Source organism: Notamacropus eugenii, chromosome 1, assembly GCF_028372415.1.
Source record: "Notamacropus eugenii isolate mMacEug1 chromosome 1, mMacEug1.pri_v2, whole genome shotgun sequence".
NCBI classification, from domain to species: Eukaryota; Metazoa; Chordata; class Mammalia; order Diprotodontia; family Macropodidae; genus Notamacropus; species Notamacropus eugenii.
In genome coordinates, this window is record NC_092872.1 from 698,560,230 (window position 1) to 698,582,771 (window position 22,542).

Sequence of the window (22,542 nt, forward strand, 5' to 3'; positions counted from 1 at the left end):
TCAAACAATTAGAATACTTAAGAAAAATAAGTGTTGTAGTTCATCAAGCCCCTTGCCAGGAATAACAGCCTTGAAGGAACAAAGGACTTGGATGGCTAAGTCTTGAACTTACCTGGAACTCCAGTGCCAATCTGTGCCTACCTACACCCTCCACCTCTTCCCTACCTACTGACTCTCTGAAGAGTTCAAAAGAAGGCTTTGAAATTCAATCAGCAAGGTGCAATTGGAGGAGGGGGGAGGGGAAAGCTTCCTACCATGATGTACTCATGAGTCATCACACAAAAGAAAAACCTATTTATAAAAACATCTCTCTTTACCATTCCAGAAACTTTTCCATAAAAGGTACCTCTCCTTTAAAATCAGAAGTGAATCTAGTTTCTAAAATATTTATGCTTCCCCCAAAGATGTTTCTTTATCTTTTCCTTCTTTTTTTGGGTCTAGACTTGTGATATCACCCAGTGTTGGCAAATCCTCCCTGACCACTCCCCTCCCTATGCAGATGGGCATCTCCAGTCTTAGAGACCTGCCTGGGGGTACTGAGAGGTCAAATAACTTGCCCATGGTGATCCAACTAGGATGAGTTAAAAGTAAGACTTGAACCCAAGGCTTCCTGACTTCAATGGTGACCCTCTCTTCACAGTATAATGTGGAGTCCTGTTTCCTGGAATTATTGGGCTATTTCCAGTAGGAAGGCTGCTAAGGGAGGAGAGGTAGCTATCCTAGGCTCAGAGGTATTAGATATCAGACTTGTGAGTTCTGATCAGCTCCTGGAGAGTATTTACAGGTAAAAATAACCTGGAGATCATCAGTAATCTCTCTTCCCTAGGGTTGTTCTAGGTTCTCAAACTACTCATTCACTGGCACATAAGGCCAGGGAGGTTATCCATACTCAGCGGAGCCTAGGGCAGTCTGAATCATCAGCACAATCATATCAGTTCTCCACTTCATTTTGTGAATAAACACAGCCTCAGAAAACTGTAGGCAGTGAAGAAAGATCATTAAATGCCCAAGCAGGCTGTATAATTACTCCATGTGTGAATGCTCTGCTGAATCTAAAATGGTGATTTTTCTGGACTTCATGAATTCATTTGATTGATTCAGTCTCTTCTGGTGTTATAATAGCTGATTTTGCTGCTGTTTGGTAAGGTCCAAGCACCATCTTGGGAAAGAGTCTACCCTGCCCCACCAGCATCACCATGAGTGATTGAATAGGGCAAATCCATTCAAGCATAGACAGAGCCTCCAAATGCGAAAGAAAAACCAGGGCTCCAAAGCCACTAAGTCTTTCATCCCTAATCTGTTTTGCCACTCAGGGCAAATGACTTTTCCAAGTCTCGCTTTCTTTCCTCTTCTATAAAACAAAACCTAATTTTATATACAGTCTTAGGTATTACTCCTCTTTTCAAACTCTATATTCCAGCCAAACTGGACTGTTTCCCAAACTCAATGAGCCATCTTTCCTTTGTACCTCTGCATATCCACCATGCCCAGAATGCACTCCCTTCTGATCACTGCCCTCAGAATCCTTATCTTCCTTCCAGACTTCCTCAGGTGTCATGTTCTGTGGGGCATTCTCTTTGCCCTCCTTCCTCAAATCACTATGTATTTATTTATCTGTACACGTGCTGTATCCCACCCTACCCCAGTAGACCTTAAGCTACCTAAGGGTTTTGTTGTTTAGTTGCTTCAGTCAAACTCATCATGACCCTATTTGGGTTTTCTTGGCAAAGCTGCTGGAGTGGTTTGCTATTTCCTTCTCCAGTTCTTTTCTTAGATAAAGGAACTGAGGCAAACAGGGTGAAGTGACTTGCCCAGGGTCACACAGGGTCCTAGGATGGATTTGAATTCAGGAAGATGAGTCTTCCCGACTCCAGGTTCGGTACTTCATCCACTGTGCCACCTAGATTTCCACCTGGCACATTGTAGGCCCTTAAAGAATGCTTGTTCTCTCCTCTACCCCCTCCAAAGAAGTTATTAAAAAATCCATAAAGTCCATCACATTTGGAAAGAAAAGCCCCTGGTTCTTTCTTAAACTCATTACCTTGAATCCAACGTTCCATTATTCAGCAATTCTGGGAAGTAACTTTGGAAAAGAAAAAAAAACCCCTCCACTAAGTGACTCACCATAAAAACAAAACATCCTGAAACAGTTTTAAGGACTAATACTCCTCCTGAGAACAATTAAGAAGTGTAGATACTCACAGTTAGCATCTGAAGGCATTAATAACTGCAAAGGATGCTAACAACCCTATAAAGAGTTCATTAAATAGGACGTGTCTGCTTTTGCTTCCACAAAAGTGCTTTTGGGTGCACCAATCCACTTCCTATTTTCCCTTTTTATGAGCCCCCACCCCCAAATTTTCACAATGCATGTCACTGAATGAGACCATTGTGTGCATGATAAATCAAATCCCCTCTCAGGAATGTATAAGAGAAGGGCAGATCATGTTTTATAGAATAATTTTTTAAAAGATCCCTGTCATCATTTAGGCTTTTGGCAAGCGTGTGTGCTCACAAATCAGGTTTACTTAAAGTCGGATCCATCTAGAATCAGAAAACTACACATTCAACATCACCTTACCAAGGAAAGGGGGCAGGGGAACCTGCCTTAGTCTTAGAGTTCTATTCAATCATTTTCAGATATGTCTGAATCTTTGTGACCCCACTGGGGATTTTTTTGGCAAAGATCCTAGAGTGGTTTGCCATGTCCTTCTTTAGCCCATTTTACAAATGAGGAAACTGAGGCAGAAGGGGTGAAGTGGGGTCACACAGCTAATAAGTGTCTGATGCCAGATCTGAACTCAGGAAGATGAATCTTCTTGCCTCCAGGCCTGGCACTCTAGCCACTGTGCTACCTAGCTGCCCAGGACTTGGAGAGCATTCAGTTAAGATCCACCTCAACATGTTATAGTTGAGAAAATTGAAACCAAGAGAGGGTGATTTTCCTGAAAACACAGATAACAAAACTGTGTCCGGCTGTTGCCCATCCAATCACACTATGTCTACATGTCCTAAATGAAACCAGCTGAAAAATTAAAAAGAAAAATCATGTGAATGACAGTTTTCATCCTTTACTAAACAGCCATCACATCAACTGAATGGATGAATGAAGTGAACTATTTTACCATCATTAGACCTAGCTTATCTGACTTTTAATTTTGCAAAGGAAGGTGAAGTCTGTCCATAACCAAATACAATGATCATAATAATGGCTTAGCATTTATATATTGCTTTCAGATTTTCAAAGCACTTTCCTTATGTTATAACATTTGATTCTCATGACAACCATGTGAGGAAAGTGCTATTATTATCCCCATTTTACAGATGGGAAAACTGATGCGCAGAGAGGTCAAGCGATTTGCCCAGCTGGTAAGTCTGTAAGGCAGGATTAGAATTCAAGTGTTCCTGATTCCAAAACCCATGATCCATCCATTGTACCATCTAGCTGACTCAATCACTCTCTACATACACAGATCATCACAGTCACCAGCAGCTCGCAGTCCATGCCAAAAGCAGTCATGCAAAGATGGGCAATGCCAGAAAGCTCATTTCCTCATTCTGATCTCCTAAGTATTACAGGGTAACTATCTGATGAAAGTAACATCAAGGATCCAATGTTTGCCTGAGATACGAGGTGACTATAAAGCCTTTGTATGAACTTTAGACTTTAATCACTTTAGGAACACATGTAAATGGCACATAAAAGGTGAACTCTCAAAAGGTTTTAAAAGTGAATTTATGTTTTTCATTTGGGGTTCATTTTTATTTCTTTTCATAGCTTTCTTGCAGCTAATATGTTGTACTTCTTGAGTTTCAGAATCCAAGGTGTCATTCTCTCTAGTCAGTGGCCCTAAAGGTTGAGCTTAAAGTCATAGGCTCCATCATCCATCCAGAGGTCAGCTAGTCACAGCTGCCTCATTTGACACATGAGGAAACTGAGGCTCGTGAAATCACCAAGTGGCAAATGGATTTGATACAACTGAAGTTCTGTTGAAGATTACAAAAACAAAACAACATATTGCTTTAAAATGTTAAGATTCCCACTTGCATATGGCACTTACAATATGCTTCTATCACGTGGATGTCTAAAGTGATTAAGGTCCAAAGCTGTCCAAGAGCTTTATAATAGCCTTCTGGAGCAGGGATGCCCTCCCTCTATCATCTCCCATGGCTGTCTGCTTCTCCCCTAGTCCTCAGCTTGCCCTTCTCTGGAGTAAACTAAGTTCCAATCATGTCCCTTGTCTATCTCTCAACTCATTCCTTCATTCTGATCTTCAAGGTATTTCAGGGTAGTTGATGAAATGAAGTCATCCCAGGCTCCTGACTGCTCACTCATCCTCACAGTACATTCCATTTTAAAAACAGAAAGACTATTAATTTGGAACCAAAGATTCTGGGTTACAATCCTACTTGAATTAGATTAAGGAAGACAATTAATAATCTTTCTGGGCCTCAGTTTCCTCATCTATAAAGAAATAAAGACTCATAAAGCATTTCACGTACATCCTTATGAGTGAATCACAACAAAGCTATGAAGAATTGGTACTAGATTGTTTTTAGCCCCATTTTCAATTCAATTTGACAAGCATTTATTAAGTCCTGGGTGGCGTAGGGGATAGAATTCCAGACCTAGACTCAGACCTGAGTTCGAAAGCAGCCTCAGAGCCTTACTAGCTGTGTGACCCTGGGCAAATCATTTAACCTCTGTTTCCTCATCTGTAAAATAGGGATAATCATAACTCCTACATCCCAGGACTGTTGTAAAGATCAAATGAGATAAAATACTTGGCAAACCTTAAAGCTACATATATATATATATATTTAGATAGATAGATATAAAGTTTTAGATAATAGAGGTTAGCTATTATTATTATGTGCCAAGCACTGTGGTAGATGCCGCAAGAAACAGACAAGAACTCAGGCTTTTACAGATAAGAAAATTGAGAAAGATGACTATATTAGACAAGATTACTCATGACTATCTAATTGATGGTACATTAAAGAAAGTACTTCCCTCTTGCAACACCCCCACCCAAGTAATCACACAGGCTACAGATTGTTTGTATGATGGCATACATACATGTATCTACATACACATACATAAACACGCGTACATATATAACATAGAAGATCCACTTAAGAGATTTAAGAGGTTGGCAGTTGGGGGAATAGGTAGCTTAGTGAATGAGAAAGAGTAAATCAACTTGGTGAAACAAAATGAGGACAAGTAGCAGAGTGGGCAGCCATAATATTATTAAAAGCAACTATTATGTTCCCTTCTGCTCAATGGTTATCAGCTGCCCTGAAACTCCCCTGTTTCCTTGTGTACACCCCTTATTGCCTCACAGTATCAGAGGGGTTAATTACTGGGCTCAGAATTTCCCAGAGGGAACATTGGAAGGGGGCAGGGGGTGAAGAAACCAGAGAGCTCTCTGGAGAGTGTAGACTGGAGTCTTACTAATATTCCTCTCCCTGTCCCTGGGCTCTTCTCTGAGTCCTCTCTCCAGAGAAATCAGACTTCTAGAGAAAAATTAGAAAGGCTCACTGTTGTTAATATATTCTAGTCCTTGGGTCTCAGGATACAAATTGTGACTCACTAGCTGCCGAGCTAAGTCAGTCACAGGTTCATCCATCTAGAATTCAAAGGGACCTTTAGAGCTGGTAAGTCGCAGTCCCCTCATTTTACAGATAAAGAAACTGAGACCCATGGTTCAAATCCCACCTCTGACACTTACTTGGTCAAGTCATTTCTAGGCAAAATGACTTGACCGAGTAAGTTTTGATATGACCGTGGGTCTCGGTTCCTTCATCTGTAAAATGAGGGGACTGGTTTAGTTGGCTTCTGGGATCCCTTGTAGCTCTAAACCTATGATGGTTCTTTTTTCATGATACCATGTTACCCAATGATTAAGAGTACAGAAAGAGCCTTTTTTTTAAGAGCAGGAAGCTAAAGCATAGAGAAGGTATGTGACTTATGTAAAATCATACCAATATCAGATCTGGGATTTGAATGAAGGTCCTCTGCCAGAGTTCTTGCTACTACAATCAAGTCAAACCATCTGGTCCTCATTTCTTCTCTAAGACCAAATGGGCAAAAGTCATTGGCCACTCTGGGGTATTTGGTCACATGGACAGGCGTAGGGGTGAGCCTCCAGATACCAGGATAGGGTTGGGAAGACCAAAATTACAATAGGCAGAGAATTAAAAGAGACTTTGGCCTACCCATATACACCTAACCCATTGGCCATTCTAATAATGTATACTAAACCAGCTACTGTAACCGTTAGAATCTAGAGTCGACTTTTCGTATGTTGATCCTGCTGGGTTATAGTGGGCCCTGCTTCTACATTGTTCTACGGAGTGGGACCTGAGGGAAGGTGACTGGGTGTATGAATTTTGGGGGAACGGAAGGGCTCAGATTCTAAAACGATGCCTATACTGGGAGCTTTAAAGGAAAACAAGTGGACACACTCATTGGCTGTGCCAACACTGAACAGGCCACGCTTAAATCCCCTCCTTGCCCAACATCTCCCTGGAGCAAATGCACCTTGGCAATGTCTTTTCCCAAAGCTGCAAACAGAGAAGGTGTTCTCTGGTTACAGGTTTAGAGAAGGGGGTGGGGGTTGGGGGGAGGTGTGTGTAAAAGGAACACAAACACTAAAAACATTTTACAAGAGACAACACCATATGCCATTAGATAAAGTCTGGCCTTCAATCAAGATGGTTTTGTCTCAGCATGGAAAACACCCATATCAGAGGTGTCTACATTGTTCCTGCAATCCCCCAGAGGCACAGCAGACAAAAGAACATGACACAAGCTTTGTTCTAACACTACGCCTGGGTTCCACAGACAGACATCTATAGTGAGGTAGTCATGCATGACATTCACTGGCTGGATTCAGATCTGGCCAGTTACAATTGCTTCACCTAAATTCTCCTGGCGGTTGACACAGCTCGGAAATTCTTCTTCCCAGTCAACTTTTCCCCCTACGTTACATAGCCTCATTTCCAAAGGCAATTGTATTTAGACAAGATAATAAAGAGATGTCTTTTTACACTTTAATCCAAGAAGAATGACGGATGAGCAAAGTGATCACAGGTGAAAGCAAGGTTTCTACTGCTCATTGGTAGTAGGCATACAATAAACCTCATTAAATATTGGTAAAAGATAGGGTCTGCTGCTCATTTGCATTAGTTTAAAACTAGAAAGGTAAATACCCAACTAGACCTGTCCTGTCTAGAAAGACCTGGCTGAGCAAGCATACAGCACAAGTACAAGGGTGATCTCAGGGGGAGTATCTGGGCTGCTCAAAGGAGCGATCCATCCATCGGTCGTTTCTCAGACACCTGCTATGGGGCAGATGCTTTAGGAAAAAAAGAGGCAACCTTCTACAAACATGATGTACTAATTACAGATTTTTTTTAAAAATCTATTCCTAAACCATGTTTACTGAAATTCTCTCCTAGGCAGTGCTTTATTTAGCCTAATTCTGGCAACTTCCAGCTCCAAAAGTCTCCAGTTTTGTGATTTTTAGAGTAGTATTACATAGTAACACACTGAATTTTTTTCAAAGATTTAAAAAAAAAGCTCACAGAATCACAGATAGAATTTAGTAGGACCTTACAGGTCCTACAGTTACTTCTTGAATCTAGTCCAGTTCCTTATTTTACAGATGAGGAAACGATGCCCAAAGAGGAAAGTTCAAGGTTTCTCTCTCTTTTCCTCTTCTTCCCATTCTTTCTCTTCTCCCTTTCTCCCTCCCTCTCCCTCTCCCTCTCTCTCTCTCTCTCACAATACACACACACACACACACACACACCCTCACTCTGTCACACACATGCACACTCTCTCTCTCTCCTGTCTTCTCTCTTACACATACACACACACCCTCACTCTGTCACACACACATGCACACTCTCCCCCTTGTCTTCTCTCTTACACACACACACACACACACACACACACACACACACACACACACACACACACACACACACACACACACAGTTGGGATTCAAACCCAGATTCTATTAGCTCTAAATTTCATCCTCTTTTCACTGCTTGCATGATTATACTCATTGAGTCATAGAGAGATTCTCTTCCATTTACTCAAGTTTGGAAGATTTCCTGTGTTTTCCCCAGCACTCCCATCATACTCTCCAGATAAGTAGGTCACCTGCCACAATTGAATTTTTGAAATGAACTGTTTTGAGCTCCAAAGTACAAGAAATATATTATTGCTTCATTCAGAGACTATTTCCTTTCAGAAAAGAATCCAGGAAAAGGTTAGCCTCCTGGATCTCACCCAAGAGGAATTATAGTTCCTAAAAGACTCCATCACAAGATGAACTCACCTACAAGCCAACCAGGTGGCACAGTGAATAATAGCTTCGTACCTGGAGTTAGGAAGACCTGAGTTCAAATCCAGTCTTAGACATTTACTAGATGTGTGACCTTGGGCAAGTCATGCTGTTTGCCTCAGTTTCCTCATCCGTAAAATGGTGATAATAGGCCCAGTGTTGTTGGGAGGACCAAATGAGATGTTTGTAAAGTGCTTAGCACAATGCCTGGCACAAATACTTGTTATATCACCACCACAACAACAAAATCTCATAACAGATTTCAGAAACAATGAACCTTATAGAAGCAAAATTAAGGAAAGTTCATGCTGACAAAGAAGAGTAACCCAGCAAATCCCCAGGAGTTTCCTGATGCCATGGGTAGCAAGAACCATATTTAGCCAAAATACTAAAGAGATACCTGTAACACCTTATAGTCAAGCGGAAGCATGAACAAAGTAATCCCAGGTAAGAATGTGGCTTCCATGACTCACTGGCTAGTAATCTAAGAATTTTGCCAAAAGAGACAACTTTAAAAGATCTAAGAAACTCTAAGCAATGACGTACAAAGCTGAGTAATCTACCACGAGTCCTGAGGACTTCCAGAGAGGTGACAGACTCAAGGTGCAGAAAGAGACACAGTTTTGGACCAGCCAATGTCTAATCTGTGTGGACATTGTTTAACTCTGCATATTTGTCCCAAGGATACTGGTTCTGTTTTTTTTTTTTTTTAATGAGAGAGGGGAAGTAGGAAGGAAATAAGATTCATTGAAAAAAATGTAATTTAACTAAAAATAACCTCAACAAAGGGCCACCAGCTTTGCCCAATTAAACCTCAGTTCCCCAAACCTTCCCTCATGGGTCCTTGGCATGATGTAGTGAAAAGAACATTGGTTTGGTAATATGAACACCTCTTTAGCTGCCAACTCTGCTCCTGCTAGCTATGTGACCTTGGGAAAGTCACCTCTACTCTCTGGGCTTTGGTAATAAGGAGCTGATCTCCAAGTTCCTGACCAACTCCAAATCCTCTGCCTTTCCCCCTTCCCAGCCCTGGGGTGCTGCTCAGTCACTAGTGTGGGTGGGAACAGCAGCTGTAGGGACAGGAGCCAGGAGAGGTCATATATGTCAACAATAGGATTGTCCCCCTGACTCAGGGTCATGGATTGTGAATCAGACAGAGGGAAAAAAGCAACAAGGGCCTCCTTTATTATGAGTTCTTCCGAAGGCCTCGAACACTTCCTGCCAGCATAAGTCACTCAACACTTCATTCACAATGCCTTTTATGGTATTCTTACAGCTACCTTTCTGTCAGCATCTTCATCTCCCCTCCCCAGTTAGTATAAGCACCGGAAGGGCAAGATCCTAGGATTTAGACATCCACATTTAGTCAGACCCCTTGGTTTTAGAAAGAAGGGAAACTGAGGCACAGAGATGGGAAGAATTTGCCTAAAGTCACGCAGATAGCAGGCAGTAAAGAGATAGAGCCAAGACACAAAATTATTTCTATGGATAAAACCCCAGTGCTCCTCTCCCCTACGTACAAGGGATTCTTAACTTTTTTGTATGGTATGGACTCAAGGGTGTGCTGGAGCAAGCTTGGACTGGTCTTGGAGAGGTGACTTAAATTTTCAACATGAGAACTTACATCTCAAAAATCATCAAAGGCTACAAATCAGGACTTACTTTATTTTCTTGATTTTCTAGGCTTAAGAAAGTGATAGAGAAAACGTAAGTAAATCATTAAATTTAAAAGTGTGTTCTGCATGCATTTTTTTTTTTGGAGAGCTAACTGGTAAATATTTATCAGCATACCCCTGAATGGACCTTCTGGGCAGTCTTGTGAAACCTATGGACCCATTCTCAGAATAATGTTTTTAAATGCATAAATCAAAATATTAGAGGATTATGAAATAAACCAAGTATAATTATCAAAAATAATTTTTAAACCCCATGTCCCTAGACCCCAGTTTAAGAAGTTTTGCTGTCTCATTATTTCTATTTAATCTAAAATCACTTATTAAGCAGCTTCTAAATGCCAGTACTGTGCTGGGGATACAAAGACAGTATTACTCCCACTGCCCCCTTACTTTCAAAGAGGAGAGGAGAAAAGACATTTTTGAGAGGTTCTGAAATATACTTCACAGAAATGACTAGAAACCAGCATGGCTTATCACATTCTGTCAAAGTTTTCATAAGACTTTAAGTAGCCTCACCTCAGGAGCAGCCAGGTGGCCCAGTGGATAAAGTGCCAGGTCTGGAGTCAGGAAGACTCATCTTTCTGAGTTCATATCCAGTCTCAGATTCTTACGAGCTTTGTGACCCTGGGCAAGTCACTTTACCCAGTTTGCCTCAGTTTCCACATCTGTAAAATGAGCTGAAGAAAGAAATAGCAAAGCACTCCAGTATCTTTGCCAAGAAGTCAGAAACGACTGAAATGACAATGTGAGCGCACACACACACACAGAGTCTTGAGTCTGAGCTCTCTAACAGATCTCATGGGAAATTCTGACAAGCCTACAGGTTAACTGTCATCTTAATGGGCTTTTAGGCAGTTTTATCCCCTCAACAGCTTCATGTACAATGCTATTTTTTATTACCTTAGTCGTCACTGGAAGTAGCTTCCAGCCAACCTCTGACTCTGATGAAACCTTCCTTCTAACAGAAAAACTGTTCATCAAAACCTGTTGACACAGAGATGGTCTTCAGGTCTATATTGCATTCTGTACCTGTTATTTAAGGACTGAAATTAGTCATTGCATTAGTTAGACTTTTTTTTTTACACTATGGGAGCCATCGTATACATTCTTTGGATCTGCCTCCCTCTGAATTCATGCATACAAAGTCTCAGAATCAGAGAAATAAAGTTTCTTTTTCTTTTTATTGTTGTTCAGTCATGTCTGACTCTTCATGATCCCATTTGGGGTCTTCTTGGCAGAGATACTAAAGCAGTTTGCCATCTCTATCTCCAGCTATTTTACAAATGAGGAAACTGAGGCACAAGAGGTTAAGTGACTTGCCCAGGGTCATATAGCTGGTGTCGGAAGCTGGATTTGAACTCAGATCTTCCTGACTCCATGTCAAGGTGTGCCACCTACCTGCCCCAAAAGATTTAGAACTAGAAGGGACTTTATAGGTCATCTAACCCAACTCCCCTATTTTATAGCTGAAGGAACTGAGGCCCAGAGCAAATACTTTCCCGAAGTCATGCAGAAATACATTGGTGTTTCACCTGTTCACTTGAGGACAGAATCCAGGAATCTCAGCTCCAGTGGCAGAGCTGAGATTCTAACCCAAGTCCAAATCCAGCATTCTTTCCACTCTGTTTTCCCTACTCATCATTTCTTATACTACAACAAGATTGGGGGCCATCTCAAATCATCCTGATCTATATCTTGCCACTGGACCCAGATGGCTCTAGAGGAGAAAGTGAAGCTGGTGACTTTGCATAGCCCTACCTCACTTAAATCCAATTCACTTGTAAGTCATGGTTTCACCTTCCTGATATCATGGTCCTCTTCCAAAGTACAGCAGTAACGAGATTCCATTATATTTATATAGCACACTTTGTTCAGTCAATTCTCCAATTGATGGACACCATTTTGTTTTTAGTCACTGCCACCACAAAAAAAAAAAATGCTGCTGTGAATATTTTGGTGTACATGAGGCCTATCTGTCTTTGCCTTCCTTTGGGGCACATGTCCAGTAATAAGATTGCTGGGTCAACAATAATATAAAATTATTTTACGCAGAAGGTGATGGTTCATTGTTTTGACATAGGTGATAAGCAGATTCTAAAAATGGCTTTTTAAAGTCAACTGCCACAGAGATATCACATTTCCCAGTAGGATAAACATCTGATCTCTTTAAAAAACCATTTTAAGAGTTGAAAGAAGGCTTAGAGATCATCTATACCAACCCAAACTCATATCGATCAGAAAAATTCATGTAGATCAAGCTTTCAGAAATAGAGGTATAATGTAAGTTTCTATTGATGACAACCCCTCACCCATTCTCCCAATCACTTAGCTTCAGAATCTGGGAATCATCCTAAGGTTTCCCTCTCCATCATTTGCAGGGGGCAAACTCTAGCGTATCTCTATTTCTGTAAAGTCTCATATTTATCTGTCTCAATTCATATAGCCACCACCTTGGTTTAGACCTTCCTTCATCTACCCCAGAACCACCTAATTGGTCTTCCTATTTCTAATCCCTCCCTTCTAACATTCTACAAAGCTACCAAAAATAGTTTTAAGGAAGAGCTCCTAAGTGATCTTCCTTAAATTGACTCTCTCTTGTCCTTTCAGTAACTCTTTATTACCTCTAACACAAAATATAAACTCCTCAGCACAACCTGACTCCAACCCACCTTTTCATTCTTTAATTTCCAGTCAAAGTGGACACCTCACTGCTCTCCAAATTCAACATTTCATCTCCATGCATTTGTATGAACCTGGAATATCATCCCTCTCCATTTCCACTTTTCAGGTCCTTTACCTTCCTTCAAAGTTTGGCTATGGTACCATCTTCTTCAAGAAGCTTTCCCTGACATTCCTTCACTCCCATTAAGTGGACAGAGTTAAGCCAGGAAAACCTGAACATTCTATCTAGGTGACTCTGGGTAAGTCACTCAACAGAACTCTAACTCTCTAAGACTAAGTTTCAGAGAAGATGCTATGTTGAATTGTTAGAGGGAGAAGTCATTTCAATTTCAGTCCTATCCTATTCTTGGTGACCCCATTTGGGGTTTTCTTGGCAAAAATACTGGAGTGATTTGCCATTTCCTCTCCTGTTCATTTTACAGATAGGAAATTGAGGCCAACAGGGTGAAGTAACTTGCCCAGGGTCACACAGCCAAGAAGTGTCTGAGGTTGAATTTGAACTCAAGAAGATCAGTCTTCCTGACTCCAGGCCTGGTGTTGTATCCACTGTACCACCTGGCTGCCCCTACCAATAGAAACACAGGTCTAATCTATATCCCAATCCCTGTTCTAGGCTCCATGGAGGATACAAAACTTGTTTCATAGAAAGAATGTTGGCATATCAACAAAAAGACAAGGTGTTCAGTGTTAGGTTTGACACATACAAGCTGTGCAAGTCATATCTTCTCTGAGTTTTGCTTCCTTGTCTGTAAAATGGCGGAGTCACTGGTATAGCTTGCCTAGATTTTAGCACAGTCTAGATTTGACAAGTCTCTCACGCTTTTTTCCTGGGCACATCTATGTGGATTCTTAACTTTGATGAATAGTCAGATGTCTAAGGAGCAATCACCAATGGTTCCATATAAACTAGGGAGGCAGGCTTGAGTAGAGTGTCTCTAGGATTTGGGTTGGCCACTGTTGTTTTGAACATTTTTATCAACAACTTTATCAACATTTTTATCAACATTTTATCTTTTCATTTGAATGAAAAGACACAGAAGGCTTACTCATCCATTTGCAGAAGACAAGGCAACGAAGGTCAATTAACACACTGAATGGAGAATTTAGGATCCAAGAAGAACTTGAAAGGCTAAAACACAGGGCCAAGATGACAAAACATAAAGGATGAATATGGTATTACACCTGAGTTCCAAACACTGACTTCCAAGCACAAAGTGGAGGAAGCGATAGCAATGGTGCATACTAGGTGCCAGGCTCTGTGCTAGTTGCTAGGGATGCAAAGGAAAAGAATGAAATAATCCCTGTCCTCAAGAAACTTACATTCTAATGGAAGGAGCAACATATGTACACAAAAATATATACAAAATCATTACGAGGTAATTTGGAGGGAAACACTAGTTGGGAGGGTGGGAATTAGTAAAGATCTGAAGAAGGGAGGGGCATTTGAGCTGAGCTTTTTCAATCAGCAAGTATTTATTAAGCAATTACTAAGTGCCAGGCATTGTGCTAAGCACTGGAGACACAAATACGGTGAATGAAAAAATACCCAATGGCCAGCAGTTTACATTCCAGTGAAATGTACATTAGAGGCTATTCCAGTTCTTTTTAGCTTTGAAGCAACAGCAGTGAGGATGGAGTACATTCCAGACACAGAGAACAGCGCAAAGGCACAGACTGGAGATGACGAATCGTGTAAGGAGCAGAAACGAGGCAGATTGGCTGAACCCTGGGGGAGGGAAGACCATAGAGGTGAGGAGAGAAGAAGCATTCATTAAGCAAGTGCCTACTATGTGCAAGATACTGCACTAAACACTCTACAAATATGGGCTCATTTGATCCTCACAACAACCTAGGAGGTAGGTGCAGTTATTACCCCGTTTTACAGTTGAAGAAACTAAAGGGATGTATAGTAAGGCAAGAAAAGCTAGCTCAGAGCCAGGTCATAAAGGGCTTTAAACAGCAAACAGAGGACTTTGTGTGTCATTCTAGAAGCAAACGGGAGACACTGGAGATTCTCAAGCAGAGGACTGACATGATCAAACTTATGTTTTAGGAAAATCACTTTGGCAACTGTATGGAAAATGCATCGGAAAAGAGATATGAGAAGCAGCTAGAAGGTGCAGTGAGTAGAGAACTGTGCATGGAGTGAGGAAGGCCAGAGTTCAAATCAAGTCTCAGACATTTACTATATGATCCTGGGCAAGTCACTTTACCCTGTTTGCCTCAGTTTCCTCATCCATAAAATGAACTGGAGAAGAAAATGGTGAACCACTCCAGTATCTTTGCCAAGAAAACCTCAAATGGGATCACATGGAGTTAGATACAACTGAAACGATTTGACAAAAACAATGACCAAAACCAGCTAAGAGCCCAACATGCCTTTTAAGGAGCAGTTAGGTGGCACAGTGGATAGAGTATCAGTTCTGGAGCCAGGAGGACCTGAGTTCAAATTCGACATCAGACACTTAGTAGCTGTGTGATGCTGGGCAAGTCATTTAACTCTGGAGAAAGAGAGAAAGAGAAAGAGAAAGAGAGAGAGAGAGAGAGAGAGAGAGTTGAAGCAGAGAGATCCATCAGGAGACCACTGCAATAATGCAAATGAGAGGTGATGAGGGTCTAAATTAGGGAACTGGTCATGGGACTGGAAAGAAAAACATAGATAGGAGAGGTACTGGGAGTTATTATTCACAAGACTTAGCAGCCAAATTTGTGGGGTAAGCAAGAGTGAGAAGTCAAGGATCATGCAGTTGTAAACTAAGTAAGCAGAAGAATGTTAAGAAATCCTTAATAGCAATAGGGACAGCAATAGGGGGTTTCAGGTTTGGGGGGGGATGATCAATTATATTTTTAATCTTCTTACACTTTACTCCCATTCACAGAGTCAATGACCTGGCATTATCAGTCTTTTTGCTATTCCTCTCACAAAACACTCCGTCTCCTGACTCAGTGACTTTTTATTGGCTGCCTCCCTCACCTAGAATGTTCTCTCTCCTCACCTCTGCCTTCTGACTTTCCTGGATTTCTCCCAGTTCCTTTCCTCCACAATGCTAGAACCTTCTCTCCGATATTAACTCAATTGGCCGCATGCTATCTCCTCTTTTAAGCATGAGCTTCCTGAGGGCAGAGACTGTTTCTGCCCTTTTTTGTATCCCCACTACTTAGCAGAGTTCCTGGCTTGCTTAAATGCTTGTTGATTTCATTTCTATTTTGGGATGTCTACAGGACATCGAGTAGATAGCAGTTTATTTGAAAAAAGATCTGAGCATTAAACCCATGCAGCTCTTTGATGGTTTACTGGACATAGCTTCACTCCTGAAGGCACAAGATCCCCATGGGGGTTTAGTGGGAGTGTCCAGGAATTTCTAACCCTAAGTCAGAGAGAGACCTGGGACAGTGATATTGATCTTGGTGAATAGGAAAAAATGGGTTCAAAGACAGATTACGTCCTGTAAGTTCTATTTAACTGACTGGGTATACTGTATTCCAAAAGAGGTTGGCCTTTTAAGGCAAGATAATTTCTGGATATAAAAACTACACATAGCCAAGTCTCTGGGAACGGACAGATTCTTCTCCTTATGGAGAGAAAGCAGCTGAATGTTCTTGCCTAATCTGAGGGCTGGATGTAAAAGGGTCTGTCTCTTTCATTAAAATAACTGAACCACAAGCTTCTAGGTTCTGAACTAAAGAAAAAAATGGAAGAACTCATTTCTCTTATGAGGAAGAGATAGCAACTCAGGTGAGGACTCTAAATGAAGCCAGAAGCAGGAAACAGAAGGAAATTCCACCACCATGTATTCAGCAGAGTTGCTGTTGTGATTGTCCTTCGTTCTCAAAGAGGACCATGACATCAAGATGATGATATGACTTGCATTTGACTTTGATTTGAATGAGGGAGGGCTGTGCAAGGTCACCAACCTCAATAGTAATTGAGTAGAGTAATAAGCCAGCAATCCCTGATGGAGACAACTCACCATATAGGAAAGCAGATCAAATGGAAACAAAAAAATCTGAAGGTATTATTAAATGTTAAGGTCAATGATTCAATGCAATATGGCTGTCACAAGAGCCAATGAAATCTTTGGCTTTGTTAAAAGAAGCATAAAATGTACAGGACTAGGAAAGTAATAGTCCCACTGTACTCTGCTCTGGTCTGACCCCATCTGGAATATTAGACTCAGAGAGGAAGAATATTAATAAGCTAGAATTGTTGAGAGGAGATATCTGGATGGAGGAGGGTCTAAGATCATAAACTATTAGAATGAGCTGAAGGAACTAGGAATGTCTAGTCTGGAGAAGAAAATATATGATCATAGATTGAACAGTGGAAGAATTATCATGTGGAATAAAGATGAAACTCATTCTTGACCCCAGAGGCAGAATCATGGGTAGAAGTTACAAAGAGGTAGATTTCATCTCAATATTAGGAAAAACTTAGTAACAGAGATAAGCAAAAGTGGAATAGGTTGTCTCAGGAAGCAGTGGGTCACAATTATTGGAGATATTCAAGCACAGAAACTCAAACATTTGCTGAATAAAAAATGGGAGTATTTTGTGTGGTACAAGAGAGCATATCAGGCTGCTGAGATATAATAATAATAAACCCGATACTGAATGTAGGTTCAAATCACTGCTCTGCTGCTTACTAGCCATATGGCCACGGGCATATAACAACCTCTCTGGGGCTCAGTTTGTGCATCTGTAAGGTGGGAAGACCACTCACATGACTTTCCTCACAGAGCTGTGTGGAAATAATCAAATTAAATACCAGATGTAAAGTGCTTTATAAACCATAAGGTAATGTCAAAATGTGAGCTATCATCATTATTGTTAGTCATGAGTCAATAGAAGAATTACCTGTACGACTTCTTTCACCAGGGTCTTATCCGTCCCAGTCTTGGCTCTTTGCAGCCCACTGACATTCTCGCCGATCCAAGTGATGAGGGCAAACTTCACTCTCTTGCTCATGGCATCCCCGGTGGTAAACCGGACAAACCCAAACAATCGAATGTCATCTTTAGGAAACAGAAAAACACTAATTAAGAATGTGACAAAAGCAATTCCCTAAGTAAATGCAATAGCTATGTAGAGCAGTAGATAAGAGCACCGGGTATGAATCAGAAGACTCATTTTCACGAGTTCAAATCCAGCCTCAGACACTTACCAGCTATGAGAACCTGGACAAGTCATTTAACCCAGTTTGCCTCAGTTTCCTCATCTGTAAAATGAACTGGAGAAGGAAATGGTAAACCACTCCAGTATCTCTGCCAAGAAAACCCCAAATGGGGTCACAAAGAGTTGGACATGACTGAAGTTTTTGCTTATTATTACAAGATTCTCACACTAGATGTGATTTATTTTATTATACTATAAAGCTTTGACTGAAATGGGCTTTGACAAGAGATGGTATTTGTTTCTCCAGCTGTAAGCTAACTATTGTCAGGGCTTCAGACATGGCTATTACAGAAGGGCAGAAGGTTCCTGATGGCTGCTTGTTCACTGTATTCCTGACGTCTGGTCCTTGATTCCTTGATGTTAGCTTTTGCTCTATATTTGTTGAATGGATAAGGTCAATTAAAATCAGTTTGCATTTGTAGTCATTTTGAGGGGTAAGTGTGAGAAAAACCCAAAAAACCCTAACTATGTGACCTTGGGCAAGTCACTTCCTGTCTGAGTTGCAATTTTCCAATCTGTAATACACAAGAATTGGACTAGACATCTTCTGAGGTTTCTTCATTCTCCAAACTCCAAAATCCCAGGATTTCTTAGGCAATCTGATTCTGCATATTAAATGAGTAAAGAAATGGGGGGCCTTGGGCCCATAGCTGTATCGATTCCAATTTCACACAATCACTCCAATCATCCTACTTCAAGCAGAGTCTCTGTAAAGAATTAAAGGAGTTTGTAGTTGGAAAGCTCCAATAACAGGCTAATCAGTATGGAGGGAAGGGAAGAAGCATTTACATAGCACCTACTATGTTCCAAGCACTTTTTACAGATATTACCTCATTTGATCCTCACAACAACACTGGGAGGTAGTTATTATTATCCCCATTTTACAGATGAGCAAACTGAGGCAAACAGAGAGGTTAAAGGACTTGTCCATAGCACACAGCTGGTAAGTATCTGAGACCAGATCTGAACTCAGATCTTCCTGACTCCAGGACCGGCACTGTATCCACTCACTGCAACACCAGCTTCCTTGTGGATGATAAGTAAGCATCATAGTCAAGATAACTAGTCCCGCTTCACATGTCTAATCAATATAGTGATGCCTGCTTTCATGTAGGGGTAGGGAAAGGGCAAGAGGATTTGGAGCATTTGGAATTCAAGAGTTTTTCAATTTCAAAATTCAAGAGAGAATTTGGAACTCAAAATTTTTAAAAATGAATGTTAAAAAATTTTAACGTAATTGAGAAATAGTTAGCAAAACAAAAATATATTTTAAAAAATAACTAGTCTTGGAAAAGACAAGGGTGGCAACTGGACATAGTGGCATATGTTTGTATCCCTGCTAGCAGGAAGGCTGAAGCTGGTGGAGCTCTTGCGTTTAGAAGCCATATTAGGATGTTAGTGTGTCTAATAAGTATAGAAGGCAGGAGGAGGCCCAAATACTTCCTTAGTCAGTTGGTCAGCGGGTTTTTATTAAGTGCTTACTATATGTCAGAGACTGTGTTAAGCCCTGTGGATACAAAGAGAGACAAAAGACAGTCCCTGAGCTCCACGAGCTTACAATTTAATGGGAGAGACAGTAAGCAAACAATTATGTTCAAATAAGTTATGGACAGGATAAATAGGAAATAATTGTCAGAGAGAAGGCACTGGAATTAAGGGAATTAGGAAAGACTTCCTATAGAATTTGGGATTTTAAGGAAGCCAGGAATGCCAGTAGGCAAAGATAAGGAGGGAGAACATTCTAGGCCAGAGAAGATAACCAGAGAGTGTCTTGTCTTGTTTGAGAAAGAGTCAAGAGGCCAATGTCATTGGACTGATGAGTATGTGGTAGGGAGTGGAGTGTAATGAGACTGAAAAATTGATGAGTTGGGCTGGGGGTTGGGTTATGAAGGACTTTGAATGTCAAACAGAGCATTTTATGTTGTATGTTTTATTATACGTGTGTGTGTATAATATCCTAGAGGCAACAGGAAACAATTGAAGTTTATTGAGTAGAGTGCAACATGGCCAGATCTTTAATTTAGGAAAACTGAAGATTTGATTTGATTTGATTTGATTATGATGACTTGAATGGAGGATGGACTAGATTGGGAAGAAACATGGCAGGCAGACCCACTAGCAGCTACTGCAGTAGTTTAGGTATGAGGTGATGAAAGCCAGTGTTAGAGGAGAGAAGGGAGAGAGATGTTGCAAAGGTGATATCAGCATGCCTTGGCAAGATCTTGGATATGGGGGATGATGGTGAGAGATAGTGAAGAATCTAAGACAACACTTAAGTTTTCAGACTGGGGGACTGAGAGAATGGCAGGGATATCTACAGGAATAGGGAAAGTAGGAGAGGGAAAGGGTTTAGGGGAAAAGTTAATAAGTTCAATTATGTACATATTGAATTTAAGATGCCTACTGGATATCCAGTTCAAGACATCTGAAAAGCAGTTGGAGACATGAGACTGGAGGTCAGCACAGAGAATCAGCAGCACAAAAATAATAATTAAATCCATGGGAGCTAATGTGATCATAGATCCGGATAGTCAGCAAGTTCTATATAACTATAATGTATAACTACCAAGTGCCTGACATCAACTCAAGATCAAGACTGTCCACAAGCAACGAGTTAGATGTGGTTATTATTGGCTGAACATCTCCCATGGAAGTTAAAAAAAAGTTTGGTGAATAACTGTTATTGAGATAGAACCTGAATGTCAGTGGCAATCGTATGAGCTTCCTCTTTCAAAAGAAGAAAAATATCACCTGACAAATGTCAGACTACCTGAAATAAAACATTTGCCTCCTTTAGTTAGAAATCACTAATAGCTAGTTCTTGATAATTAACCCCCCAACATCTATGTGCAGTGGTAGTCATTATGACCATTTTATAGACCATTATTACAACGATGATGATCATTAACCATTATTATGATGCCCATTTATAAGCAAAACCGACACTTAAAAGAACTAAAGTGGCTTCCTCTCCAGCACAGCTACTAAGGAACAGAATCAAGATTATGGTCAATGAAGAAAGAGTCTTTCTTGGAAGGGACCTTGAAGACCATTTCTTTTTAGATTACACTGAAGTCCAGAAAAGAAAAGTGAGTGGTTCAAAGCTCCCTCCTTTCCTCTCTGAGCTCCACTCTTAACTCTCCCAACTTCTTTCTCCACGGTGATCCAGCAGTCTGAAAGACCACTACACCACTGTGGTCCCTTCCTTTGATTAGTCTGTTCCTGCTAGAACTTCCTTTTTTTAAGAAAAGTGGCCAGGGCATCCATGTTAACTCCACTCCTCTCTGGACTCCCCTTCTGACTCTCTAGGTGTCTTTCTCCACCATGGTCCAACCTACTACAACTTCCTTGTATGTGTGGTCTTTGTATATTAGAATAGAAACTCCTTGAGGGCAGGGTAGTCTCTTCCTTTTTGCTTGTATTTTTATTCTCAGAGCTTAGCATAATGTCTGGCATATAGTAACTGCTTAATAAATGCTTGTTGACTAGTTACCTTGGTTACTAATCAATAGACTTGAATATCAGATCTGTTTGGAATCCCACTTCCAGAACAGTCTGAGCTGGGGGTTTTTCTAGTGGTTAGTACTGACCCACCCAAAGTATCTCAACAAGTTGGTTTCCCTTGTGACTATGGGCACCCATTTTTGCAAGACTATTAGATGAGGTTAAGCATGTATTCTATGTCTATAACCAAATTCCAAAAAAGAAACAATGACAAAAAAACCTATGTATCACATAAAGTGATGAAATTCATGACCTTAATTTCACCATGACCAAAAGTAAATCAGGGGTTACCCAGTCCAATAAATCATGATCCATCCATATATCTTGAACTCTCACCTAGGTCTCTAAGTTACAAATGCCTTCCCTACCAGCAACAAGTGATCTAAATTTTTATGCCAACTTCCTCCAACTCCCCTACCCTACCACCTACCACTCCTATCACTGGTCAAAGGAATTTAGGGAAATTTAAAATGCCATTTGTCAGGAAGAGCCCACAGATTTCTAATCTGCTGGTGATCCTGTTACTTAGCCATATTTAAAAGATGAACAGGAGACGCCATGTCCTCTCAAAGACATTAGCCATGTATCTGGTTGTCTGGTGACTCTAATACATCAAATATATTTACATATGACTCAAAGGGTAATGGAAAAAAGGAGCACAGTGGGTTGACTGCAGTATGCTACTAATCATAACCAGTGTGAGAGAAGTGGCACAAGACATCGACGACAACATGGCTGACTGGAAAAGAAAGTAAGTGGGACGTGTAGTGAGAGATCAAAAATCTCTCTGCCTGTGGGCTTAACTGCTGTCCAAGATTGGCAGAACTAGAGGAAGACCTCCAACATGTTGGGTAGATCCTCTATGAAGGCTTTATGGAAGGATGTGAACAAGAATCACAAATGAAGAGAGAAGGGATGTATGGGATGTAACCTATGATGGTAAGAGAGGTATCCAGTCCCATAACAGCATGAATCTACCAAAGCACTAACAAGCATCTGGCTCTTACTCTAGTAGATTCTTCTTCCAATGTCATCCAGTGCTGTGAAGGTGACGATGAAATGCTAACACATATAGCAAAAGCTCTGGCAGAACTTAGCCAGCTAGTAAGGCTTTGGTTTGGGGCTATCAATGAAGCATGAGTCTGTT

General features: G+C 40.9%; 1 protein-coding gene across 2 annotated transcripts in view; it reads right to left on the minus strand.

Moving 5' to 3' along the window:
* Nucleotides 1-22,542, minus strand: part of COTL1 (coactosin like F-actin binding protein 1) — a 62,102-nt gene that overhangs the window by 14,882 nt on the left and 24,678 nt on the right. Inside the window, exons 3-4 of one of the 2 annotated variants that reach the window (XM_072636212.1) lie at nt 17,574-17,731; nt 9,052-14,445 (exon numbers count right to left, since the gene is read on the minus strand). In XM_072636212.1, the coding sequence (XP_072492313.1) occupies nt 14,281-14,445; nt 17,574-17,731 (323 nt within the window). In that variant the 3' untranslated portion in view covers nt 9,052-14,280. Of the gene's footprint in view, nt 1-9,051; nt 14,446-17,573; nt 17,732-22,542 lie in introns of those variants that run through there. The other variant, XM_072636213.1, reaches the window with a different exon arrangement.